The following is a 27,342-nucleotide window of genomic DNA, read 5'->3' as shown; positions in this document are numbered from 1 at the left end:
ATGTGTCTTGGGGTTGCTCTTCTTGAGGAATATCTTTGTGGTGTTCTCTGTATTTCCTGATTTTGAATATTGGCCTGCCTTGCTAGGTTGGAGAAGTTCTCCTGGATAATATCCTGAAGAGTGTTTTCCAACTTGGTTCCATTCTCCCTGTCACTTTCAGGTACACCACTCAAATGTAGATTTGGTCTTTTCACATAGTCCCATATTTTTTGGAGGATTTGTTCGTTTCTTTTTACTCTTTTTTCTCTAATCTTGTCTTCTTGCTTTATTTCATTAATTTGATCTTCAATCACTCATATCCTTTCTTCCACTTGATCAAATTGGCTACTGAAGCTTGTGTATGCTTCATGAAGTTCTTGTAGTGTGGTTTTCAGCTCCATCATTTCAGCTCTTCTCTACACTGGTAATTCTAGTTAGCCATTCATGTAATATTTTTTCAAGGTTTTTAGCTTCCTTGCAATGGATTAGAACATGCTCCTTTAGCTCAGATAAGTTTGTTATTACTGACCTTCTGAAGTCTACTTCTGTCAATTCATCAAACTCATTCTCCATCCAGTTTTGTTCCCTTGCTGGCAAGGAGTTGTGTTCCTTTGGAGAAGAGATGTTATGGGTTTTGGAATTTTCAGCCTTGAAAATTCCATCTTTGGTTTCTACCCATCTTTGTGGTTTTATCTACTTTTGGTCATTGATGGTGGGACCTATGAATGGGGTTTTGGTGTGGATGTCCTTTTTGTTGATGTTGATGCTATTCTTTTCTGTTTGTTAGTTTTCCTTCTAACAGGCCCCTCAGTTGCAGTTACATTGCAGTTTGCTGGAGGTACCCTCCATACCCTGTTTGCCTAGGTATCACCAGCAGAAGCTGCAGAACAGCAAATATTGCTGCCTAATTCTTCCTCTGGAAGCTTCATCCCAGAGGGGCACCCACCTGTATGAGGTGTCTGTCGGCCCATACTGGGCGGTATCTCCCAGTCAGGCTACACAGGGGTCAGGGACCCAATTGAGGAGGCAGTTTGTCTGTTCTCGGAGCTCAAATGCCGTGCTAAGAGAACCACTGCTGTCTTCAGAGCTGTCAGGCAGGGACATTTAAGTCTGGAGAAGCTGTCTGCTGCCTTTTGTTCATATATGCCCTGCCCCCAGAGGTGGAACCTAGAGAGGCAATAGGCCTTGCTGAGCTGTGGTGGACTCTGCCTAGTTTGAGGTTCCCTGCCGCTCTGCTTACACTGTGAGCACAGAACTGCCTACTCAAGCCTCAGCAATGGCAGACGCCCCTCCCCAAACCAAGCTTCAGTGTCCCAGGTCTATCTCAGACTGCTGTGCTAGCAGTGAGCAAGGCTCCATGGGTGTGGGACCCACCTAGCCAGGCATGGGAGGGGATCTCCTGGTCTGCCAGCTGTGAATATCGTGGGAAAAGCACAGTATTTGGGCAGGAGCATACCACTCCTCCAGGTACAGACACTCACAGCTTCCCTTGGCTAGGAAAGAGAAATCCCCTGACCCCTTGCACTTCCCGGGTGAGGCGACACCCCACCCTGCTTCGGCTCACCCGCTATGGGCTGCACCCACTGTCCAACCAGTCCCAATGAGATGAACCAGGTACCTCAGTTGGAAATGCAGAAATCACCCATCTTCTGCATCGATCTCACTGTGAGCTGCAGACCGGAGCTGTTCCTGTTCGGCCATCTTGGAAGCTACCTCCATCGTAATCACTTTTAAGTGTACAGTTCAGGAATGTTAAGTATATCCACAACATTGTACAACAGATCTCTAGAACTTTTTCATCCTGCAAAACTGAAACTCTATACCCATACTAATTCTCCCTCCTCTCTTCCCCCAGCTTTTGGCAACCACTTTCTAGTTTCTGTTTCTACTTTCTGTTTCTATGATTTTGCCTACTTTAGATATTGCATATGGGTGAAATAATACTACAATTTCCCATAGGCAAAATTTTTATTTAGGTATTTAGGTATGTTTTACTGAAACTGAAGATTCAGTCGTGCCTAACACTTTAACCAGGACAAAAAAAAAAATAAACTGAATAGAATAGAAATGAATTTTGCCCAGGAAATCAATTGCATAAATGTGTGGGATGGAGAAAGGGGTGAAATGAACTAAGTGAAAGGAGCTGTCATAATATATCTGCTTCTGACTCAGTTGTTTCACTACATTTGCCTTCGTTTCAGGATATCTCCTCAATTTCTCTTTTGCCCAATTCCTATTTCCAAATGACATCTCTAACATAAAAATTCTCCAGAGTCAGTTTTATAAAAAATATCACTGAAGTGAGCTACTATACTCATTTTAATTTTTCTTTTGCATTTAGTTGTAGCATCTATTTACTACCTGTGTGCATTTGAGATTAATATTAGCTATAAATACTTCTAGGCAGAGACTACAGTTATAGTCTAATCCAGAGTTTAAATAAGAAAACTAAGATAGGGCTAAGGTTGGTATTATCCTCAACTATTTGTAACCAGAAAACAACATAAATGTTTGCATATTAAATTATATATTAAGTATAGGACATGCATGAGGCTAAACTTTTACTTTCTATGCAAGAAATTCTTATGTCACTGAAATACATACACAATACTTTTCCAAAAACACTGGACAAATATACAACTACTCTATGTATGCTTTGCTCATTTGTTAAGAACTGCTAATTTTACACTGTAAATCCATAGGAAAAAAGAAACACGATTTCATCCAGAATTCTGAATTAATTTCAGGTAATCATCCAATTCCCTTAAGGTTACAGAGTTTTCAGACACACCATCTCTGACATTCCAACTCTAAGATTTTACCTCAGCCCTCATTCAACAACCAGTTGTTGACCACCTAATAAGTATTCTATCCAAGCTTGCAGCACCCACGGTCACCAAACAGAGAGGAGAGCGGTCTCTCCTCCTGATGAGCCCTTGATCCCCTGCTCCAAAACAAGCAGAGTCCCCTGCTCAGGCCAGCATTGCAGCTGCCCAACCCCTGGCTGAACACTCCCAGCAGCTAAACAATTCTTGGACGTGGAGCACCCAGGGGCAACTAAAAGCCCTTCTGCCACTGCCTCTGCAGCGGTACTGCCCCTGTTGTCCTCAGACTTGGTAAGGAGCAAAGACCCTAAGTGCCTCATCCACATTTCCAGCAAGCTGCAGTTACCCTAAGGAGGGGAGGCCAATCTCATGCCTCATCCACATCTCCAGCAAGCTGCAGTTACCCTAAGGAGGGGAGGCCAATCTGTCTCCCACAGTTACCCCCTGCTCATCAATAGGCAGCGCAGTCTCCCTATCCCAGGCCAATTACACTGATACATTGCAGCGCCACATCTCTCTGGGGTAGAGCTCCAGAAGAAAAGGGGAAGTGAAAGACCCTCAGAAACAACCATTGCTGTTTCCAAGTCGGAGAGGGAACATAAACACTGAGATTGCTCCAGAGCTGTGGCGTGCAGTCCCAGAGTGCCAAGTTGCAATCTGTAGCCAGCATTCAAATAGGAGAGGAACCCACTTTCAGAGCATTAAGAGGGATCACGGCTGCAGCTGTGGGTAAATATAGAGGAGCCACGTGATTAAGAGCCTACCTACTGACCATTATGCTTAAGTGCCCCCTACTGGATCACACTCCAAAACTTCAACACCAAAAAATACTTTGGTAACATACCCCCATGTGAAATCAAAGACAAGAAGACAGCTAGAAATAAAGACTCTGCACAAAGGCTCAGCCCTCTAGAGACATCTAGAAAAGAATTCTACTGACTGTACTCAATCTACATGGCAGTTAAAGGAACACTCAAACACAGAGATGAGAAAAAAAAGAGCAAGAACTTGAGCAACTCAAATGGCCAGAGTATTTTCTGTCCTCCAAATGACCACAGAGTTTTCCAGCAAGGATTCTTAACCAGGCTGAGATGACCGAAATGACAGAAATATAACTCAGAATATGGATAGGAATGAAGATCATTGAGAGTTGGAAGAACACTGAAATACAATTCAAGAAATCTATTTTTTTTTTCTTTAAGATAGATGGAAGTTTCACTCTTGTTGCCCAGGCTGGAGTGCAATGGCACAATCTCAGATCACTGCCACCTCTGCCTCCTGGGTTCGAGCAATTCTCCAGCCTCCATAAACCAACCCCAAAGCTAGAAGAAGACAAGAAATAACCAAAATCAGAGCTGAACTGAAGGAAATTAAGACATGAAAAACTATTCAAAAGATTAACAAATCCAGGAGTGGTTCTTTGAAAAAAATTAATAAGACAGATAGGCTGCTAGCTAGATTAATAAAGAAGAAAAGAGATAAGATCCAAATAAACACAATTAGAAGCAACAAAGGGGATGTCAACACTGATCCCACAGAAACACAAATAACCACTAGAGACTATTATGAACATCTTTATGCACCCAAACTAGAAAACTTTGAAGAGATGGATAAATTCCTGGACATATAAACCCCCGCAAGACTAAACCAGGGAGAAACTGAACCCCTGAACAGACCATTAATGAGCACCAAAATTGAATCAGTAATAAATAGCCTACCACCCCCAAAAAAGCCCAGGAACTGAAAGATTCACAGATAAATTCTATCAAATGTACAAAGAAGAGCTGGTACCATTCCTACTGGAACTATTCCAAAAAATTGAGGAGAGTCTCCTCCTCATTCTATGATGCCAGCATCATCCTGATACCAAAACCTGGCAGAGACACAACAACAACAAAAACTTCAGACCAATATCTCTGATTAACACTGATGCAAAAATACTCAAAAAAAAAAAAAAAAAAAAAGAAAAGAAAAAAAGACTTGCAAACTGAATCCAGCGGCACATCAAAAAGTTACTCCACTACGATCAAGTAAGCTTCATCCCTGTGATACAAAGTTGGTTCAACATGCACACGTCAATAAATGTGATTCATCACATAAACAGAACTAAAGATAAAACACATGATTATCTCAATATATGCAGAAAGCCTTTCGATAAAATTCAACATCCCTTCATGTTAAAAATGCTCAATCAACTATGTATTGAAGGAACATACCTAAAAATAATAAGAGCCATTTATGACAAACCAACCGCCAACATCATGCTGAATGAGTAAAAGCTGGGAACATTCCCCTTGAAAACTGGCATAAGACAAGGATGTCCTCTCTCGCTAGTCCTATTCAACATAGTATTGAAAGTCTTGGCCAGAGCAATCAGCCAAGAAAAAGAAATAAAGGCATCCAATTAGGAAGAAAGGAAGTCAAACTGTCCCTGTTTGCAGATGACATGATTCTATATCTAGTAAACCCCATTTTCTCAGTCCAAAAGCTCCTTCATTTGATAAACAACTTCAGCTAAGTTTCAGGATACAAAATCAATGTATAAAAATCACCTGTATTAAACATCTCTAAGGTGTTCCAACTTCAGAGTTCTATTAAAGTGCTAAAAAGTTGTATTTTGTTTCAACATTCAAGACTGGTTGTATCATAAAATTCAGTGATTCAGTGATACCTGTGATCATTATGAGTCAGTTGAAATTGATCATCACAACATATTTAACTCAGAGGAATAGACTCCTCATTCAACATTTTAAATTACTTTCTTTTGCATAAGAAAATAACATTAATATACATCAATAAACTTTAGCTCTCCCTTGCTACCTAAGGGATATAAAAGTACCTGCACATAAAAATACACCAACAGCAGCCAAGCTGAAAGCCAGATCAGGAACTCAATCCCATTCACAATTGCCATAAAATGAATTAAAAAACCCTAGCAATGTAGCTAACCAGAGTTGAAAGAGCTCTATATTAACAACTACAAAACACTGCAGAGGGAAATCAGAGGCAACACAAACAAAAAGAAAAACATTCCATGCCTGTGAAGAGGAAGAATCAATATCATTAAAATGGCCATACTGCCCAACAATTTAGAGGTTAAACGCTATTCCGATCAAACTATCAATTACATTCTCCACATAACTAGAAAAGGCTATTGTAAAGTTCATACGGAACCATGAAAAAGCCTGAATAGCCAAGGCAATCCTAAGCAAACAAAGAGACTAATGGAACAGTGTAGAGGGTCCAGAAATAAGGCTGCACACTTGTGACCATCTAATCTTTTTTAAAAAATATTATTTTAAGTTCCAGGATACATGTGATGGATGTGCAGGTTTGTTACATAGGTAAACATGTGCCATGGTGGTTTGCTACACCTATCAACCCATCACCTAAGTATTAAGCCCTGCATGCGTTAGCTGTTTATCCTGATGCTCTCCCTGCCCCCGCACCCCTGACAGGCCCCAGTGTGTGTTCCTCCCTTCCCTGTGTCCACGTGTTCTCATTGTTCATCTCCCACTTACGAGTTCCTGTGTAAGTTTGCTGAGGATAATGGCTTCCAGCTTCATCCATGTCCCTGCAAAGGACATGATCTCATTCCTTTTTATGGCTGCATAGTATTCCATGGTGTATATGTATCACATTTTCTTTATCCAGTCTATCATTGATGGACATTTGGGTTGATTCACTATCTTTGTTATTGTGAATAGTGCTGCAATGAACATATGCTTGCATGTATCTTTATAATAGAAAGATTTATATTGTTTTGAGTATAAACCCAGTAATGGGATTGTTGGGTCAAATGGCTTTTCTGGTTCTAGATCTTTGAGGAAACATCACATTGTCTTCCACAATGGTTGAACTAGTTTACATTCCCACCAACAGTGTAAAAGAGTTCCTATTTCTCCACAGCCTCACCAGCATCTATTGTTTCTTGACTTTTTAATAATCACCATTCTGAAAGGCATGAGATGGTATCTCTTTGTGGTTTTGATTTGCATTTCTCTAACAATAAGTGATGTTGAGCTTTTTTTCATTTGATTGTTGACCACATAAATGTCTTCTTTTGAGAAGTGTCTGTTCATGTCCTTTGCCCACTTTTTGATGGGGTTGTGCGTTTTTTGTTTTGTTTTGTTTTTTTGTTTTTTTGTAAATTTGTTTAAGTTCCTTGAAGATCCTGGATATTAGACCTTTCTCAGATGGAGAGATTGCAAAAATTTTCCCCATTCTGTAGGCTGTCTGTTTACTCTGATGATAGTTTCTTTTGCTGTGCAGAAGCTTTTTAGTTCAATTAGATCCCATTTGTCAATTTTTGCTTTTGTTGCAATTGCTTTTGATGTTTCTGTCATGAAATCTTTGTCCATGCCTATGTCCTGAATGGTATTACCTAGGTTTTCTTCTAGGGTTTTTATAGTTTTGTGTTTTACATTTAAGTCTTTAATCCATCTTGAGTTAAATTTTGTATAAGGTGTAAGGAAGGGGTCCAGTTTCAGTTTTCGGCATCTGGCTAGCCAGTTTTCCCAGAACCATTTATTAAATAGGGAATCCTTTCCCCATTGCTTGTTTTTGTCAGGTTTATTGAAGATCAGATGGTTAGAGATGTGTGGTCTTATTTCTGAGATCTCTATTCTGTTCCATTGGTCTATGTATCTGTTTTTGTTTTTTTTTTTTTTTTTTCCACCAGTACCATGCTGTTTTGGTTACTGTAGCCTTGTGTATAGTTTGAAGTAGGGTAGTGTAATGCCTCCAGCTTTGTTCTTTCTGCTTAGGATTTTCCTGGCTATGCAGGCTTTTTTTTTGGTTCCACATGAATTTTAAAGTAGCTTTTTCTAGTTCTGTGAAGACTGTCAATGGTAGTTTAATGGGAATAGCACTGAATCTATAAATTACTTTGGGCAGTATGACCATTTTCACAATATTGATTCTTTCTATCCATGAGCATAGAAGGTTTTTTCATTTGTCTGTGTCCTCTCTTACCTCCTTGAGCAGTGGTTTGTAATTCTTCTTGAAGAGGTCGTTCACTTCCCTTGTTAGCTGTATTCCTAGATATTTTATTCTCTTTGTAGCAATTGCGAATGGGAGTTCATTCATGATTTGGCATTCTGTCTATTTTTGGTGTATAGTAATGCTTGTGAATTTTGCATACTGATTTTGCATCCTAAGACTTTGCTGAAGTTGCTTATCAGCTTAAGGAGCTTTTGGGCTGAGACTTTGGGATTTTCTAAGTATAGGATTATGTTGTTTGCAAGCAGAGATAATTTGACTTTCTCTCCTCCCATTTTAATACTCTTTATTTTTTTCTCGTGCCTGATTGCCCTGGCCAGAACTTTCAATACTAAGTTGAATAAGAGTGGTGAGAGAGGGCATCCTTGACTTGTGCCAGTTTTCAAGGGTAATCAGCTTTTGCCCATTCAGTATGAAATGCGCTGTGGGTCTGTCATAAACGGCTCTTATTATTTTGAGATATGTGACATCAATACCTAGTTTACTGAGAGTTTTTAACATGAAAGGATGTCAAATCTTATCGAAGGCCTGTTCTGCTTCTATTAAGATAATCATGCAGTTTTTGTCTTTAGTTCTGTTTATGTGATGGATTTCATTTATTGATTTGTGTATGTTGAACCAACCTTGCATCCCAGGGATGAAAGGGAGGAAAACGAGTTGATTGCAGTGGATAAGCTTTTTGATGTGCTGCTGGATTTGGTTTGCCAATATTTTATCAAGGATTTTTGCATCAATGTTCATCAGGGATATTGGCCTGAAGTTTTCTTTTTCTGTTGGTTCTCTGCCAGGTTTTGGTATCAGGCAATCATCTAATCTTCAATAAAGCTGACAAAAACAAGCAGTGGGGAGAGGACTCCCTATTCAATAAATGGTGCTGAGATAACTGGTTAGCCATATACAGATTGAACTGAGACTCCTTTACACCATATACAAGAATCACCTCAATAAAGACTAAAATATAAAACCCCAAACCATAAAAACCCTGGAAAATAACCTAGGAAATATCATTCTGAGCATAGGATCTGGCAAAGATTTCATGACAAAGATGCCAAAAGCAATCACAACAAAAGCAAAACTTTATAAATAGGATCTAACTAAACTAAAGAGCTTCTCCACAGCAAAAGAAACTATCAACAGAGTAAACAAAGAACCTACAGAATGGGAGAAAATATTTGTAAACTATGCATCTGACAAGGTCTAACATCCATTATCTACAGGGAACTTAAATCTACAAACAAAAAACAATCCCACTTAAAAGTAGGCAAAGGACATCAACAAATATTTTTCTTTTCTTTTCTTTTGAGATGGAGTTGTGCTTAGTTGCCCAGGCTAGAGTGCAATGGCACGATCTCAGCTCAGCTCACTGCAACCTCCACCTCCTGGGCTCAAGCAATTCTCCTGCCTCAGCTTCCCGAATAGCTGGGATTACAGGCACCCACCATCATGCCTGGCTAATCTTTGTATTTTTACTGGAGACGGAATTTCACCACGTAGGCCAGGCTGGTCTTCAACTCCTGACCTCAGGTGATCCACCCACCTCGGCCTCCCAAAGTGCTGGGATTACAGGCGCGAGCCACCATGCCCGGCCAACAAATACTTTTCAAAAGAAGATATATATGCGGCCAACGAACATATGAAAAAAGTTCAATATCACTGATCATTAGAAAAATGCAAGTCAAAGCCATAATGAGATAACCATCTCACACCAGTCAGAATGGCTATTAATCAAACATCAAAAAACACAGATCCTGGTGTAGTTTCAGAGCAAAGGAAACACTTATACATTGCTGATGGGAGTGTAAATTAGTTCACATGTTGTGGAAAGCTGTGTGGAGATTCCTCATAGAGCGAAAAACATAACTACCATTCGACCCAGCAATCCCATTACTGTGTATGTACCCAAAGGACTATAAATCAATGTACCACAAAGACACATGCACATGTGTGTTCACTCCAGCACTATTCAAAATAGCAAAGATATGGAATCAACCTAAAGGCCCATCAATAGAAGACTGGATAAAGAAAATGTGGTACATAAGCACCATGAAATACTATGCAGCCTTAAAAAAGAATGAGATTATGTCCTTTGTAGGAACATGGATGGAGCTGGAGGCCATTATCCTCAGCAAACTAATGCAAGAACAGAAAACAAATTACCACATGTTCTCACTTATAAGTGGAAAGCTAAATTATAAGAACATGTGAACACAAAGAAGGGAAAAACAGACACTGCAGCTTACTTAGAGGAGGAGGGTGGGAGGAGGTAGAGGAGCAAAAAAAGTAACTAACGAGTACTATGCTTAGTTCCTGGGTGATGAAATAATCTGTACAACAAACCCCCATCATACAAGGTTATCTATATAACAAACCTGCACATGTACTCCTGAACTGCAAGTTATTAAAACGAAGTATCACAGTAACAACATATATTATAAAGGAGACAGAAAAGAACGAGGCCCTGACCTCTAATATATTGATGACTTAATGCTAAGACAAATAAATAAATATAATTGCAATACAGTGTGATGCATGCTATTTTAGTGTATACATGCTAGGATACTATACAGAAAACTTCTCTAATCCAGTCTAGATATTTAGAGTGATGAAAGATAAGCATGAATTAAATAAGCAAAAACACTAGGGGAAGAAGGAGCAGTTTATACAGAGGAGAAGTGTGACAGAACAATGACATGCACAGGCAACTAAAACTATTTATTTATACAATGGTGTAAAGGATACATGGAAGGGTGGAGGATGGCAAGACAGGAAAGTGAAGTGCATGGGCCAGATCACAAAGGTATTTAAATGTAGGTGAATACAGTCAATAGCGGGGTAAAGGTAAGTTCCTGAATACTTATTAATGTGATCCTAAAGAAAATCAGAAGTTACTGACATGGTGTAAAGATATAAAAAGGTCAAGTTGGGTTATGGTTATAGAAACTGGGTTATGGTTATGGAAATGGATCAAGGACATGATAGATGAATTGTCTGGATAGATTTAATAATGAATCTGCTCTTAAGATAAATGCACAGGACAATAATGGGGTCATAGAAGAGACCCAAGAAGAATAAATTATTTCCATATCTGCTTTAGAATACAATCAGATGATACTGATACAGATGTTTCAACAAAAGAGAGAGTTGAGAACTGGTCTAGTCAATTGGCATAAACGGCTTATGTAAACCCACATCTTATTCTTTGCAAAGTTAATTTGATAGTTGCTTGTATCTATGTACCTTTTTTATTGTGAAAGTAATTTTTACTACAAACTTACTTTGAAGCTAATTGTACAATTAATATGTAGCATAGGGAATAGGATGCAAGGCAAATAAAAACTTTTTGTGAACTTCTTTTTCTTTTGAATTATTTACTTTGCTAATTGTCCCTTGAGCTCTTTATGAAATAAACTTTGGGTAGCAAGGGAAAGCTAAAGTTTACTGAAGTTTATTAAAGTTGTTTTGTTATGCAAAACAAAATAATTTACAATGTTGAAAGAGAAGTTTATTCCTCTGGGTCAAATATATTGTGATGATCAATTTCAACTGACTCATAATGATCACAAGCATGGCTGAATCACTGAATTTTATGAAACAACCAGTCCTGAATGTTGAAACAAAGTACGATTTTTTTTAGCACTTTCATAGAATCCTAAAGTTGGAATACTTTAGAGACATTTCATTCTAATCCATCATCTCACATGAAAGTAGAAATATTTATATCTTTAAGCACATCTGTCCATGTTCTTAGAGTGATGGAGAGTTCATAAATAATATTAACAACAGAAACAATAAGGAATAACAACCTCTGAGTAATTTTTATGCACAAGTACTTTCATATACATTATTTTATTTGGGGACAATTCTAACTATTAAATGCTCCATTTAATATTAAGCCAAATGTGCCAGCCTATACCTTTTAACTAAATTATTGACCCTAGTAATCCTTCCTGAAAAATAAAAATTATAGTTACTATTTATAGCACTTGATAAAAGTAATTTGTTTTATATATTTTCTCTCAATCATCATAACAACTGTCTAAAGGTACTATTGAAGGTACTATTACTATTTCCCCCAATTTACAAGCAAGAAAATTAAGCCTTGGGGAAGGTAAGTAATTTTTCCAAGGTTACAAATGTACTAGTTGGTGGAGCTGAGGATTGACTCCAAAGTGCAGGTTTTACTTATCACATGCACCTGAGATATGGGTTTTGCAAGCTGTCAAAATTAGATTTCTAAACTTCCTGAGCTGAGAGTCAGGCTCCAAACTATGGCAAATTAACCGAATTAGGAAATGTCATTCTATGACACCTCTGAAGAAATGGACTGCAAACCTGTCCCAGGCAACAAACACCATTCCAACATGTGCTCATTAGGATGAGCCTTTCTTTCCATCTAAATTTCTACACATCCCAATCTAACAATATTGGTCAAGAAAAATTTAACAGTGGCTTTTTTTTTGTTTTCTATTCACAAATGTGGCATTTTTACCATGTATATGCAGAATATGATATTATTTTAATGAGGATATGAAAAAAGTGGGTCACCATCTGTGGACACCACAAAGAAAAACACTCTTGAGAATTAATCACTACATCATAGTTAAATAAAAAACATGGCAAACTGTGTTAATTCTGGCTTACTTTATAGTTAGTGAAATAACAGTAACAGTCAAATCATGGAAAACTGAGTTAGCCAGAATGTGATCATCTTGGCAATAGGAATGATTATTTTGTTTTTACATTTTGATTATGGCAAATTTTACACAAATTTTGTTGTAGCTTTAAATAATGAGACTTTGACATATATCAGCTCAAACAATATTTACTACCAACTTGCATTAAAGTGTCATTAGATTACTCTATGTAACATGCTAACTTTAGAACTAACTTCTAATTCCTTGAGGGATAATCTGCTCCTGGGACCTGAGACAATCGGGCATTCATCACTAACCATGTGCTGATGGCTCTCCTTTCCACATAAAAATGATGCTAGTAATTCAATAAAAATAAGGCATGTTTAAATGAAATAATTTTCTAGTAATGGTGAAAGATTTCTGCAAAACCACTCACATTGTCTTACGTGGCCTGCCTTTGAGTATCTCAATTCAGTTCAACAAATATTTATTGTTTATCTACTCTGTGCCAAGCATTGATACATAAAATGAACAAAGTAGATCCCTGTCCTTGAGAGTAAACCTTCTAGTGGAAGAAACACACAATAAGCATAAACATAATAAATGAATAATGGTAATAAGTGATATTTTAAAAAAGGAAAAGTAGATCAAAACAAGGGTGATCAGGAGAGCCTGGGTGGGGAGAAGATGGGACAGGTTTCAGTATTACATAGGGTAGTCAGGGTAAAATGCAGAAGAAGGTTAAAATTTGAGCTAATATATGAAAAAGATTAAGTTCTTAACCAAACACATTTCTTGGAGAAGAATATTTTAAACAGAGGGAAAAGCAAGTGAAAATATTCTAAGTTAGAAACATGCCTTGAGAGTTCAGTGACAGCACAGGTAGCATGGAGAATGTGGGTGCAGGAAAGTGAGCGCATCACAGAGGTGAGGGAGGGGGCCATATCAGGTCTTGAGGGTCATTATAAGGACTTTGGCTTTCATTAACTGAAATGCACTGACTGTCAATACTAACGTTAGGTCCAGATATGATATGAGTTGCAATTAGGGTTTCAATTTCGTAGAGAACCAAAACAGTACCCTTAATTTCTGACCTTACCCCCAAACCAATTTTCTAACTTTGCCTCTTTAATTATTCTTTTCCTTTCAGCATCTTTAATCTCTAATAATGAAAATATATGTACTTCATTCTAATATTGTTATAAGATGTCCCCAAACCAGCCACATAGATGGTCTTTAGAAAGGAAAAGTAAACTGCTTTACCTTTGTCTATAAATACATGTAAATTAAGCATGGCAAGAAAAAACTATTATAAACAAAAGATCTTATTTTAACCTACAAGATATTGCTATTGATAGCGTTTTTTGTTTTGTTTTTAGGTTAATCTATAATGGAAGAAATCATATTGAGTCTCCTTTTTTATGTTACCAATGAGCAGATGTATCATTCTTATTTTCTAATTTATTACATGTAGGAATACAGATGGAAAACAATAAGAAGCACAAGCTTTTAAGAAACTGGGCTTGATCTTGTTAAATGCAAGTTAAGGCAAGTATACATATGTAACAAACTTGCACGTTATGCACATGTACCCTAGAACTTAAAGTATAATAATAATAATAATAATAATAATAATAATAATAAAAAAGAAAAAAAAAGAGAATAAAAAGAGAGAGATACAGAAAAGAAACATGGTATACAGATTATTTTCAAATCATAATGATTATCTTTAATAATCTAACAATTTAGCTTTAATATTCAGATAAAATATTAAGGCCTTTCTCTATATGTCAATGTTTACAAATTCCAAGAGAAAAAGATAGGTGACAATGGATACAACAGGAATTGATTAAAATGTTTATTTTCTTTAGATAAAATTACAACCTAAAACATAAATGTATCTACATAATTAAAACTCAAATCTTTAGTTTACTATAGGCAGAGACTCTTTATTTGGAAAATTGTGACTTTCTCTAGTTTATGTTGGGGAGCTAACTTTACTTCAGATATATGTCACTGTAGTTTCAGGAACATTAGACTCAATGCTTAAACAATGCTTTCAACAGCAGTTATTTTATGCCTACTATAGGGTAAAATATAATATGGGATAGTCAGAAAAAAGCAATCCCTTGATAATACAGTACTGTTTCTAACACAGCTTATATTCTAGTAGGGAAAATAGGGCTAAATGAAATAATGCAAGCACAAGACTCATGTAACCAGAATAAAAACAGTGTAAAACATTTATATCCATATTAAAGGAATGGTGGAATTTATGCAATAGATTAGAATAAAATGGAATTAGGCACAAAAAGTATCTAAAAAGAAGAGTTGTAAACTATGTTCAGAAAGAAACAGTAAACTTGACTTGCTAAAGTTCTGGCTTCTCCAAGGTTGGACTGGGATACTGACAGGGATGCAAATCAAATATCAATATACCAAAGTATATATCCACTTTAAATCCATTATGGAATATAAGTGCATGTATATTTATACATACATACACATAATGCATACCTTTAGATTTCTAATTCTTTCATGACCCACCATTTTTGTTCACTTGAAAAAAAAGTAGAGAGGATGGTATAAATAGAAATAGTTGGGACTTTAAGGAAAATATGGCTATAGTTAATTGTGAATCTGATCTTTCTTTGGATGGGAAAATGGAAAAAAATTCTGAGTCAGCAACCTGATTTGAGTCATGTTCCCTAGTAACATGACTGCTGATGTTTTTCACATTGACAGACATTCTTTGCATTTAATTTTTTCAGCAGGTTATTTCACCTTGGGTCCACAAGGAAGAATAGCACGTGGTATCCCATATAATCATATGATTTCATTAAATTTCTTATGAAAAGCAAAGTAATTCATGCTGATCAAAGTGACAGCTGGAATCTAAAGACCCTCACAGACTTATAGATAAAATCACCTAAGTTATAAATACATCCTCATCATCTAAAAAATGATCAGGCATAAAAAGCAATGATTAGAATGGGTGGAAAAACGTAGCACAGAAAGTCAGCCATGATATTAACTGCAGAAGAAATGGCAGAAAGAAGAGGGCAGTAGAAAACGGCCCTTCCCTGTTAGGAAGTCAAGGATTTAGTGTAGAGTTGGGGAAACTCTGTCTAACTGCAACCCCGAGTAAGGGTGAAGAGTACATATTAATTTACATATCTGATGCCTTCTTTAGAAAAGAGGATATTAATAATTAAAAAAATAAATTTAGTATATCTGGCCATGACAATTCAGGGGCTATATATCTTGAAATCTGATATGTGACCCTCAAGGACGACTACCAACTTGATAGCTTCTCTGACTAGTCTGGTCTGTTTCAGGCGCACAGCCAAGACTTTTGTTCAACCATACTCAGCAAAAAAAGCATAATTTTATGAAAACCCCATTATCACACGTGGCAGCAAATGGCAGATGATATGGCTTCAGACTAAGATTATTTCTCTTAAACTTTATGTGACAGATCACAGAACAATTTGTAATGGCAGCCAAGGTTGAAGGAGGGTGTAGTATAATAACCATGTTTATGGCCATTCCTAGTGCTTCCCAATAACTTTTAATTTTTGTCATTTAAAATAAAAAAGAAAAAAATTTAAAATACAGTCTGTTGAATATTAGTTATTTATTCCATTTAAAAAATTTAATATTAGTTCTTTAAAGCTTACTTGAGGTAAAGTTTTTGTTCTCATTTAGTTAATAATAATTAACGAAATTCTAATATAGAGAATTTTAGGCAGTAAAGCTGAAGTTGCCTCTACATTTCTTTAATTTTCAGGGGCAACTGATTCTGTAAAAAAAAGGATACTATAAGAAGTACAACTATGAAAACAAACACACATATTTAAGAACCTTAATATTTCCTGAAATTCAATCACATGAAAAGAAATTCTTTAATAAGTTCTTCCATTCATACCTTTCATTTTAAGCTATATAAACAAAACAAATCAAATTCTATCATTTATTTAACAAATATTTATTGAGTACTTATCACATACTAGATAACTTTTTAGAAACTAGGGATATGGCAGTGGAAGAAAAAGAAAACTCCCTGCTTTCATAGAACTTAACAGCACATGAATAGAGACAGAACATAAATAATTAAATATAAAATATGTCAGCTATTTATAAAGGTATGAAAAGAAGAAAGTGGACTGAGGGTAAAATTTTACATAGGTTGGACAAAGAAGGCCTTACTGAGAAAAGGCTATCTGACGAAATGTTAAAGGAGGTGAGAGAGCTAGTCATGTGGAAAACTGGGCAGGGGCAGGTATGGTAAAGATGAGAAGTAGACAGAAAGGCAAGCTTTGACCTAGTTTGAATTAGAAAAATAGCAAACAAGTCACAACAAATTGGGCAAGGGCGGGGGGAAACTAGCAGGAGATAAAGTGAGAAAGGTAACAGGAAGCCAGAAGTCCCAGGGCCTTTTATGCTATTGCAAGAACTGGTTTTTATTCTGAATAAAGTGATAAGCTTTCCTGGGGTTTTGAGCAGAGAAATTACCTAACTCAGAATCATCACAGCTTTTGAGTTGAGGACAGACTAAAGGTCAATAAAGGAGGAAGCAGTGAAATAGAATTTTCAGGCTAAAGGGCAATAAAGGAGGAAGCAGAATTTCATTAACAGTTAAAATATTGTTACAATAATCCAGGGAAAAGAGGTTCAGATAAGAGAAGTAATGATACTGGCAATGAGAAAAGGTTAGATTCTGGATACATTCTGAAGTTAAAGCTACTAAGTTTTGCAGGTGGCCTGGGTACAAAGTGGTAATTCCAACATTTTTAGTCACAGGAACAGGAAGAATGGGACTGCCATTTACTGAGATGGGAAAGGCTGCAACAGGAGCAGGGCTGGGGGTGAGTGGGAGATTGGGAGTCCAAGTCTGGATGTGTTACAAAGCTATGTCTATTACAGATCTAAGTAGAAATGTCAAGGAGGAGTTTTACCACAGGATTCTGAAGTTCAGAGAAGAGGTACAGGTTAGAGATAAAGATTTGGGAGTCACAAATATAAAGATGTATGACTTGATGAGATTATCAAGGAAGTAGAGATAAATAGCAAAAAGAAAAGTTTCAAGCTTCAAGCCCTGAAGCATTTTAATGTATATAGGTGGCAGGGAGTGGGGAAGATGAAAAGGAATAAACTGAGGAAAAGTACAAAGTAACAATCAGTGAGGTAGGAGGAAAGCAAGGGGAGTGTGCTATCCTGGAAGCAAAGAGAAGAAATTCTGTATGTTGGGCTTCAAATTTTTCCTTTACCTGTATTCTTAAAGTATTTTCTTAACCTATATACTCAGACGTAGAATTACTAGGCCCAATTGATACATTTATTGGACAGGCCAGTACTAGGAAATGGATTTGTGCTACTCCACTAGAGATGCTAATTAATATCCAAGCTAATTAATCATTACTTTCTGAATTCAGTAATTACATTGAATATCGTAATATGCCTCTCAGATCCCCCACTGTTGTCCTGGGGGTTGCCTCAGCTGCAAAGAGTCCTTTCACCATAGACCATGACCTACGCTCTTCCCCAGAGTGACCTACATCCAGGGACTAACTGATGCAGGAATATAAAGCCTTGACCATCTCAGCCCAGCTGGTAACAACTCTGAAAAGCCACTGTAGCTTCAGAGTTGCGCACAGGATCAGGGAAAACTGTCATCGTGCCTGCAGGCAGCTCAACTTCTCCCTCTGCCCATTCCTGCTTCCTTTGCTGTTTCTTCCACAGAGTTTAGTCTCAAGGGCACTTCTTAAAAACTTCTTAAACACTAAACTTCATTTCCAAATGCGCCTCCCAGGTAACCTAATCTTGGAATAGTCTGGGAAAGCTGATAATAAGACGGGACTTTGGTGCTAGTTAACTCACTGCCACAGTGGTAATGAGGACCCCACCACTGGTAGAAGATGGAGCACACACCCGGTCCAAGGTAGCAGTCCAACTATTAAAGCTCACCAGAGGTGAGCTGAGATGTTGGGAAGGGAACATCTTAGTTAGAATGGTATTTCAGATGTTTGAGAAATACGAGAGAAGTAGTAACTATAAGGACAATGGAAAAACACAAAAAGCTCAGAGAAAGTAACTGCCAAGAAGAAAGCCAGAGGGCCTTCTTTGTAAATACAAAGATGTTCTCAGCTTCTGTAGCTGTTGGGTAAAGAAAGTTGATGTCCAGAAACAGGGCTTAATCATCAGAATATTCAAGCTCCCAAACTCAATGAAAGCAGATCTGCTAAGTCAGAATCCTAGTTAGAAAAGAATGGGAATTTGCCACAAGGAATGGGATGTCTGGTTTGATGTCTTATGAAATCCTGAATCCCCAGATTTCCCCAGAGCTTTCTAATTTCACACAGTGGCCTTCCCCTTCTTTCTTGGGATGATAAGGATAAAGATTTCACCCCTATAAGATAACATGTGCCCCTTAACTACCATCTACCTCTGCCTCCCCTGCAGATCCCTGGGCCAATAACTAAGGTTTTATCACAATATAACCTATCTGGGACACACTAGAGTTAATAAAGAAAGAAAGAGACTTTACCCCAAAGGAGCCACAAGACCTAGATAGTTTGTATTAGCCAGGAGAATACATGTAGAATTAAATGTTGAGGGTGTTTGATTAAAAGGGCTGGAACCTAAGAAAAGGGAGAGCTTACTGATTTGCAGGCACTCTCCTGAGATGCAGGATTTAACATGGGCAAGAATCCCAGAAGATGGTCCAAACTCACTACTAGGATAGTTCCTAGAAACATGGACAAATTAATGGCTGATATTAATATGACTGAAATGCCAGGAATGCTGTGGCAGATGGCAGAAGAGGGGATTGCGAGGCTCAGAGAACTGGGCAGTCTGGTATATAGATATGAGGTAAAAGCCAGAAAATCCTTAAGATGAATATATACCACAGGAAGACCCAGAAAACACACCATTTCCCAAAGCCATAAGGAATATGCCAATGAGAAGACACCAACATTACTAAAAATTTCAGAGGTGGTCCTCCCCTGAAGGTCAGGAGTGACAGAAGAAAAGGATGATATACAACCAGGCTGACTGATAGCAATGAGGATGCTGAGACCAAGTGAGAATGCTTAACCATCAGAAGCCAGGTAGACAAAATTATCATAAGAGCAGCAAAAGTGGTGTGTATGTGTGTGTGGCTGGCTAACCCACAAAATGTTATTGAGATAATTAATGGAATCTTGCATCCCTAGAGGCAAAACAGAGAGCTAACAAAGCTACTACTCAATATTTACCATCAAAAGAAACCAAAGATGAATGACCACAAAGTTGAGTGTAGCTGCCCCAATGAAGTCACAATCTCTTGCTCAGCTTCCAAACCTGAGTTAATTTTTAGACCCAGAACCCACAAACTGAAGAAGAGGCCTAGTTCCCAGAAGAAAGAACCTTTTAACACCATGACAAGAGTACAGGATAATAATCCCCCCAATATTTATCCACAGGGAACTACAGTCCTTTACCCAAGTAACTGGGCACTGGACAAGGACTATCCAAATGTATGAGGACTAATGAGCATACAATTGACACTGATACCTGGTGACCTGAAGCATCAAAATGCTGTTCCCCTTTCCCTTTTAGAGTAGAGGCTTATAGGAGCCAGTAATAAATGGAGCCCCAGGCAAAGTCTGGCTCATAATAGGTTCACTGTGACCACAGATCCACCTAGTGGTGATTCCTCAGACCCTAAATGTGTAATCAGAAAAGACAGACTTGGTAAGTGCCACAAGACTCTCATCAAATCCTCAGCCTGTGATGAAGAGCTCTCATTGTGGAGAAGACCAAGAGGAAGAATTTGAAGCTGCTCTACCCCAAACCTACCAAGATGGCAAATAAAAAAACCAACATAGCATTGAAGGAGGAAGAGGGGGAGGTTGATGGGCATTGAAGGAGAAAGAAGGGGAGGTTGATGGGCAGAAATTAATGTCCATGTAAGTATCTAAACAGCATGCAGGGCTGGTCCCAACTAAGTTATCCATGGCTGTTGGTGGGTCCATGTTGCACTGTAACTTCTGTACTACGCCCTTTCTTCCAAAGAGGTTTATCCCAAAGGTACTCCATTATTATTATCATTATTTTTTAAGAAAGAGTCTTGCTCTGTTGCCCAGGCTGGAGTGCGGTGGTGTGATCTTGGCTAACTGCAACCTCCACCTCCTAGGTTCAGGTAATTCTAGTGTTTCAGCCTCCAAGTAGCTGGGATTACGGGCATACACCACCATGCCTGGCTAATGTTTCTGTATTTGTTAGTAGAGACAGGGTTTTGCCATGTTGGCCAGGCTGGTATCCAACTCCTGGCCTTAAGTGATCCGCTTGCCTCGGCCTCCCACAGTGCCCAAGGGTACTCCTTAATAAACTCTATCTCAGAGTCTGATGTCTAGGTAACCTGTAACAATCATTTCCCACTTTGAATTTAAGTTATGTTTCTTTTAAAAATAATCTTGGGTTTATCTTCAGTACAACTTCTCAATTTAATTGGGTAGTGTTAGGTTTCACATCTAAATCATTTTCCTGAAACAATGTTATGACAGAGGTATTTTTTTAGTCTTTCGCATTTTTCTCTGGAACTACAACCCCTGATTTATAGGTGATCTCTACATTTAAAATTATTGTTGACACTTGTCAATCCCTGTTTCCTTACAAAGAACTTAGGTAACTCCTCAATTCCATATTAAAAAAACAACAGTTTTCCTGATTCTGGATTGACACAAAATATTCAAAATTCACTCACATCTCATTTTTTCCCAAAAGCTTTTCATTGGTTCCCAATAATAAAAATTCCTTCTCCCCTTATTTCATCAGCACTTACATGTACCTAACTTGTTAGCAGTGTCTGTTTGTTAAAGTTGTCTCATTTAGATAGACTTTATTCCAGATTGCATTTCCATTCCTTTTATACAGCCTTACACTATTATCTATACAATCTCTTGATTAATGGTGCTACTGAGGAAGTTGGATAATTTCAAAACCTTACATGAGCGTTTCACAAGATAAGCCACTTTAAATATGAAAAGCTATTAGAAATTAACTGTATTACGTGACCTCAAAAAAACTGCAGAGTTTCTCAACTATTTCTATAAATAAGTATAGTTTAATGAAATAGGTTAAATAATTACAATAAATAAATCAAGCACGTGGTTCTAAAATGTAGTCCATACTAATTGGCAAATGTACTCAGCATTAAAACCTTGAGTAATGAGAGGTTAAATGCATTCTAAATGTTGTGCAAGCTGATGAAAGCACTTTCTGCTGTTGGATACAACTTCTTAAAAATAAACATTATAATAAAAAGAAACCAGAAGTGCATCTCTAGTTACAGTTAATTCTAGTGATGACTTTATTTCTAAGAAAAACCAAGGCAACATATGTGTTTTTAAATAGCATGTGGTTTCTGTGGTTATACAGTAACCAAGGGATGACTGTCAGTGTGATAAAATTCTCTTCGAATATATTACTAAATTATGGAGGGAGCCTCTTTTCTGGAAAAAAAAATGGAAAAATTTACTGTAGCATCTGGCCCACAATCAAATGTTTACTTGAAAAGATGAAAATACAGGTTGAGCATCCCTAATCCAAAAAATCCAAAATCCAAAATGCTCCAAAATCTGAAACTTTTTGAGCGCTGATATGATGCCACAAGTTACCCTGAATACATTATGTTTTTCATTGCATTAATGATATATTAACTATGTTTTTTGCTGTTAAGGATTTATGTGTGATAAGTGCAAAAAAATGAGTGCTTATTGGTAGCATATAAAATTCAGAGCCAGGGATAATGGTGATGCCAAACAACCATACACTGTCCACATGGGTAGCTGAGATAGTGACATCTTTGCCTCTGATGGTTCAATGTACATAAACTTGGTTTTACACACAAAATTATTTAAACTTTTGCATAAAATTACCTTTAGGCTATGTGTATATGATTTATATGAAACATAAATAAATTTTGTGTTTAGATATGGGTACCATCTCATTATATATATGCAAATATTTCAAAATCTGCATAAACATGGTTTCAGGTGATTTGGATAAGAGACACTCAACCTATATAGTACTGCATTTTAATCAAATATAGTTTTAATCAGAGATGTGTGGATCATGATGGACTGCCCTGTTCTTGCTCCATTCTGGACCCCTGTGGACTCTACCAACTCATGCTCAATCCCCACCTCTTTTTCTGCTTTTCCTTTGTGGCTGGTGGTTGACCATAAAAGAGTCAAATATCAGCCACAAAGATGACTGAAGATCAGATTTTACCATCAACCAGAAAGTATAGATTGTCAATAAACATAAAAAGGTGTGCAGGTAATTTAGTCACTGGTCACTGTCTCCTTTACCATAATTATGCATTTCAACAGCCACAGGTTCTAAAGATTCTTGTAAAAAAAAAAGTAGATTCAGGGACAGCAACAGAGATAATCTTTTCTGGATAGACACATGATATTATCATTTGTCCATTAACATTTATGAGGAAATAGATAGGATATATGCATTCAAATTACTTCTAATTATTAAACCATATTGCATAAATCTTTGATTTTTTTTTTTTTTTTTTTTTGAGACGGAGTCTCGCTCTGTCGCCCAGGCTGGAGTGCAGTGGCCGGATCTCAGCTCACTGCAAGCTCTGCCTCCCGGGTTCACGCCATTCTCCCGCCTCAGCCTCCCGAGTAACTGGGACTACAGGCGCCCGCCACCTCGCCCGGCTAGTTTTTTGTATTTTTTAGTAGAGACGGGGTTTCACCATGTTAGCCAGGATGGTCTCGATCTCCTGACCTCGTGATCCACCCGTCTCGGCCTCCCAAAGTGCTGGGATTACAGGCTTCAGCCACCGCGCCCGGCCAAATCTTTGATTTTTTAATAGTCTGTTACGTTATCGTTACTGACTAAAATATAGATAAAATAAAGATACATACTTGGAAGAAACCGACTCCATGAATTCGTCCAAAAAATCATCATATTCAGAACCTCTTACTCTTCTCTGCCGTAGTCCAATGTAGAGTGGATCTTGAAGTAACTCCTATTTTAAAAAGTACCATAAAAAGAGAAATAACTATAACCAAGTCATTTATTGAGCCTTAGTTTCTTAATCTGTATAAAAGGGATAAAAATAGAAATAAAATCTTACCATACTGATTCAGAATTTAGCCTACAGGGTAATTACTTAATGTTACATAGAATATATTGTAGCATTTATACACCAAATAAGAAAAATAATTCCTGCCCAGGAGCAGTGGCTCACACCTGTAATCCCAACACTTTGGGAGGCCGAGGCAGGCCAATCATGAGGTCAGGAGATCAAGACCATCCTGGCTAACACAATGAAACTCCATCTCTACTAAAAATACAAAAATTAGCCAGGTGTGGTGGTGTGCACCTGTAGTCCCAGCTACTTGGGAGGCTGAGGCAGGAGAATTACTTGAACCTGGGAGGTGGAGGTTGCAGTGAGCCGAGATCACACCACTGTACTGCAGCCTAGGTGACAGAAGGAGACTCTATCGCAATAAAAAAAAAAAAAAAAAAAAAAAGGAAAGAAAAATAATTCCTAAATGTTAACATTCTAGACTATTCTGAGGTAAACAAAAGAAAATTAAAATATTTCATTTGTGTTAATTAGAAAAGTTCAATTGAGATTTTACAGACAAAGGCAATCACACAGAGAAATAACATTTAGTTTTGAAATACTAGCTTAAAGAATGGAAAGATAGCAATTCCTTTCTTAATTTTACACTTCCAAAAGCAAAACCATCAAACAACAGTTTTATTTTACCTTTACTATGGTAGTTAACAGACTTTAAAATAAATTTTTTTAGCCTTTACTAGTGTTTTCTTAAACTTTTTAACTTTACACAGTTTAAGTTGTTTCTTAAACTAAGAACGTTGCCCTGTATAAGTTTTGGTATATATAATATGTAATATCACTTTTATTAAATCAGTTTTGAAATTGAGATATAATTTAAATACAATATAACATACCCATTCATAACAAAATCTCAGTAAACTAGAAGCAGAAAGGAACTTCCTCAATGCAATAAAGGACATCTATGAAAAACCCACATCTAGTAGCATATTTAGCAGTGAAAGACTGAGTGCTCTTCACTTAAGATAGGGAACAAGACAAGGATATTCACCCTCATCGCTTCTACTCAACACTATACTGGAGACCCTAGCTATTACAATAAGGCAAGAAAAAAAAAGAAATATAGTTTGAAAAAAAAAAAGAAACAAACCTTTTTTATTTGTACACACGATTGTGTACATAGAAAATACTAAGAAATCTACTAAAAAAAATCCCAGTAGAAAAAAATACATGAACTTAACACAATCACAGGTTATAAAGTAAATATACACGAATCAATTGTACTTGCAATGGACAGTTAAAAATGAAACAAAATATACAACTCTATTTATAATACCAGCCCAAAATGCAAAATTCATAGGGACATATTTAAGAAAATACGTGTAAGACCTGCACACTGGAAAATACAAAATATTGCGGAAAGAAACTCAAAAAGACTTAAATTGGGAATAACCTGCAAAAATAAGTAAATAAATAAATAAATAAGACCAAAGTGACACCTTCAGTAACCTAGAATAGACAAAATTGAAATAATGAATTTGTGAATCTGGCTAATGAGATTTCCAGGCAGAATGCTGACTTGGTTTCTTGTGGCTATATAATAAGGTCTAAAACAGAGAAGAGCTAGAGAAGAAAATGTTCAGTTTGTGAGCAAAACTGAAGGAATATAGGACACCGGATTTGCTGGTAAAAGATGTGCATAGTAAAATAAGGTCTTCAAAGATCAAATTAAGTATGTGGTTTTAATAACTTTTTCAGAAATCTCTGAATGATTTAAAGTGAAGACTAATAGATCACCTTAACTAGACAAAAGGAACTGGTCGAACAACATTCTGACATGCCAGCCAATATAGGAAGGAGCCTATTTTGAAAAGAATTGCGAATGGAGCCTCTGTCACATTGAGTAGACTATAATCTGATACAGAGAGGGCCTAAAGAGTTTTTAAGGGCATGGTACTATCTTGGATTATTAAGATTGAGACACTTCAAAATGAAAATTAATTATCTGGGTCCTCAATTTTCTGTAGTCAGTAAGCAGACTGAGAAAGTTATTCAGCTGCTAATACAGATCATTTCTTATGAAAGAGGAAGGATATCTCAGAGGACAGAGCCAAGAACCTGGAGGGCAAAACCAAAAGCCTAAAAAAGAACCATGAACTACAGAAACACCCTGAGGAAATTGAATGGGCCCTACTCAAAGAATATTCCCTTCTCTTCCCCATGTAGGTGGCCTGGCAACATGTGTCCCGTGAGATTTCAGAATTGCTATGTACCATTTAGAGCCATATGATTCCTACTCCTCCAGCTTTGAATGAGAATGTTGATGGTGGTTATTCTGTCCCTGCCTCACCATTGTATGTTTGATGTGTGGGAACACAGAAATGAGTTCCACCAAGGAGCAAAACCCAAGAAACGTCATTTGCATCTAGACCAGATTTAGATGACAATATCTTGAACTTTGGACGTGCCGCTATTAGTGGGATGAAACTTTTGAAATCCTAGGATGGTGATGAGCATATTTTGCATGTGGAATGTGACCAATTTCTGAAGAATGAGAACCGATGTGGAGAAAGGCCCAGCTGTGCCAGGCATCCTAGCCTTCCTAGCCATTCCAGTCCAAACTGCCAGCCCACAGAATCATAAACATTAATAAAACAGTAATTGTTTTAAGCCACTGAGATGGTGATGTTAAGAAGGTTAAACCTTCGGATGTTAAGAATAATCTGAAGAGAAGTTTACTTAAAGCCAATAGAAATGATAGCCTTTCTTCACACTTGTTGTCCTGTTGTAATTAGTAATGGCACTCTCTGTCATTATGAAATTGTTTTGGTTTGGCCAGTATATCCTATGTATAATGTATTGCATAAGAAGAGTTAAGGATTTCCAGCTAGCTGAAAGTTAACAAGTTATATCACATAAATGTATTTCAGATGAAATGTAAAAACTGAAACCAAGTGCTGCTATAAAGTGCAGCTGTTCCTTAAGGCATAAAAACTCTAAACAATCTACTGGCAGGCTTCTGAGCAGCTGAGGTTGAAGTGCCAATGTGCTACTAATGACTGCCAGAATTAAAATACTTTCTACACGTCTAGAATATATTTAGACTTCTAAAATGTGCGAATTAGAAAAATAACAAAATTGAGAAAAAAAGTTACATGTTTCCCCTTCTCCTTTCTCCCTCCTTTCCCATGTTAATGATTAAAGTATATATCATAAAGAAGTCTGACTACAATGTAGTCAATTACAAAGATTTATGAACAAGACAGAGATTTTGAAGTAAATCAGAAAGTTAAAAAATTCTTGATTCCCGGGTAAGATGACCAAATAGGAACAGGTCCGGTCTGCAGCTCGCAGCAAGACCAATGCAGGTGGGTGATTTCTGCATTTCCAATTGAGGTACCCGGTTCATGTCACTGGGACTGGTTAGACAGTGGATACAGCCCACAGAGGGCAAGGAGAAGCAGGGTGGGGCCTCGCCTCACCCAGGAAGCACAAGGGGTTGGGGAACTCCCTCCCCTCGCCAAGGGAAGCTGTGAGGGACCCTGCCCTGAGGGACCATGCACTCTGGCCCAGATACAACACTTTTTCCATGGTCTTCACAACCCACGGACCAGCAGATTCCCTTGGGTGCTTGCACCACAAGGGCCTGGGTTTCAAGCACAACACTGGGCGGTTATTTGGGCAGACACCAAGCTAGCTGCAGGAGTTTTATTCCATACCCCAGTGGCACCTGGAATGCCAGCGAGACAGAACTATTCACACCCCTAAAAAGGGGGCTGAAGCCAAGGAGCCAAGTGGTCTTGCT

The 27,342-nt window shown here is 37.6% G+C and overlaps 1 protein-coding gene across 1 annotated transcript in view; it reads right to left on the bottom strand.

Moving 5' to 3' along the window:
* LOC105495831 (malic enzyme 1) overlaps positions 1-27,342 on the bottom strand; it is a 229,187-nt gene that overhangs the window by 81,341 nt on the left and 120,504 nt on the right. Inside the window, exon 6 of the mRNA XM_011765679.3 lies at positions 23,374-23,477. Coding sequence (XP_011763981.2) covers positions 23,374-23,477 — 104 coding nt within the window. The remainder of the gene's footprint in view (positions 1-23,373; positions 23,478-27,342) is intronic.

Source organism: Macaca nemestrina, chromosome 5 (assembly GCF_043159975.1).
Source record: "Macaca nemestrina isolate mMacNem1 chromosome 5, mMacNem.hap1, whole genome shotgun sequence".
NCBI classification, from domain to species: domain Eukaryota; kingdom Metazoa; phylum Chordata; class Mammalia; order Primates; family Cercopithecidae; genus Macaca; species Macaca nemestrina.
The sequence above is the reverse complement of the archived record's forward strand: the minus strand, read 5'-3'. Positions and strand labels throughout refer to the sequence as shown.